Raw genomic sequence first — 876 nt, 5'->3', positions numbered from 1 at the left:
TATATATGTATATATATATATATATGCTCAATGTGCCTCAAGGATTGAGCCCGAATAAGCAAAATTGTAGAACTAATCGTTTGCTATTTTGACTGATTTACGCAGAAATATGAAGTCGTCTTAAAATTAGATAATCTTGGTATAATGGGTATTTTTAATAAAACTTAAAAGAAAAAGAATTGTTTCGCAAAATGTTTTGACTAGAATTTTCAAAAAAATCAATAAATTAAGAAATAAAATGAATTATTGAAATTAATAGCTGATGAAAACCGTAAACGTATTAAGAAAGAAACCCATATAAAATTTCTTTTAACTCAAAACTAAACTTACTTATTTATATATACATAGTACGTGTTATAGATGATATTAAATTTCAGTTTTCGTTACTTCGAAGTGGGGAAGGGGCATGCCATACTTAAGCAACGGGCCATTCGGAGAAAGGAAATTCTTATTTTATAACATTCATTTTCATTGGTCAGATAGTAACAATAGAGGAAGCGAACATCGGATTAATGGTGAATCGTATGTATTATTATAATTTTCTTCCCCTTTTCTTTCATAATTTTTTTTTATCTAGTCTTACATTTAGTCATTCATATTCAAATATTATAATGTTATAAATATAACAGAGACAAGAAAATACATTCAAACTGTAGTTGCTGAGATATATCAATTGAATATAACAAAATAATAAATTTTGATAGAAAGAATTGAAACAAGATTTAACTTAAAGTAATATAACATCTTTAAAACATGTATTCCTGAATATAACATTTACAATTATATATATATATAATTGTAAATGTTATATTCTTTCATGTTTTAAAGATTTATATAATAATCTTTAAACCTAGCTGACTTCCTCAATTGTGAAGA

General features: G+C 24.9%; 2 protein-coding genes across 4 annotated transcripts in view; one reads left to right on the top strand and one right to left on the bottom strand.

The window, feature by feature from the left end:
- Positions 1-876, bottom strand: part of gogo (golden goal) — a gene marked incomplete at its 5' end in the record, with an annotated part of 228,264 nt that overhangs the window by 175,969 nt on the left and 51,419 nt on the right.
- LOC106690311 (carbonic anhydrase 1) overlaps positions 1-876 on the top strand; it is a 35,675-nt gene that overhangs the window by 19,792 nt on the left and 15,007 nt on the right. For all 3 annotated transcript variants that reach the window (XM_014435705.2, XM_014435704.3, XM_014435707.2), the window contains exon 3: positions 378-522. In XM_014435705.2, coding sequence (XP_014291191.1) covers positions 378-522 — 145 coding nt within the window. The remainder of the gene's footprint in view (positions 1-377; positions 523-876) is intronic.

This window comes from Halyomorpha halys, unplaced genomic scaffold, assembly GCF_000696795.3.
Source record: "Halyomorpha halys isolate HHAL.00 unplaced genomic scaffold, Hhal_1.1 Scaffold1653.1, whole genome shotgun sequence".
Taxonomy (NCBI): domain Eukaryota; kingdom Metazoa; phylum Arthropoda; class Insecta; order Hemiptera; family Pentatomidae; genus Halyomorpha; species Halyomorpha halys.
The sequence above is the reverse complement of the archived record's forward strand: the minus strand, read 5'-3'. Positions and strand labels throughout refer to the sequence as shown.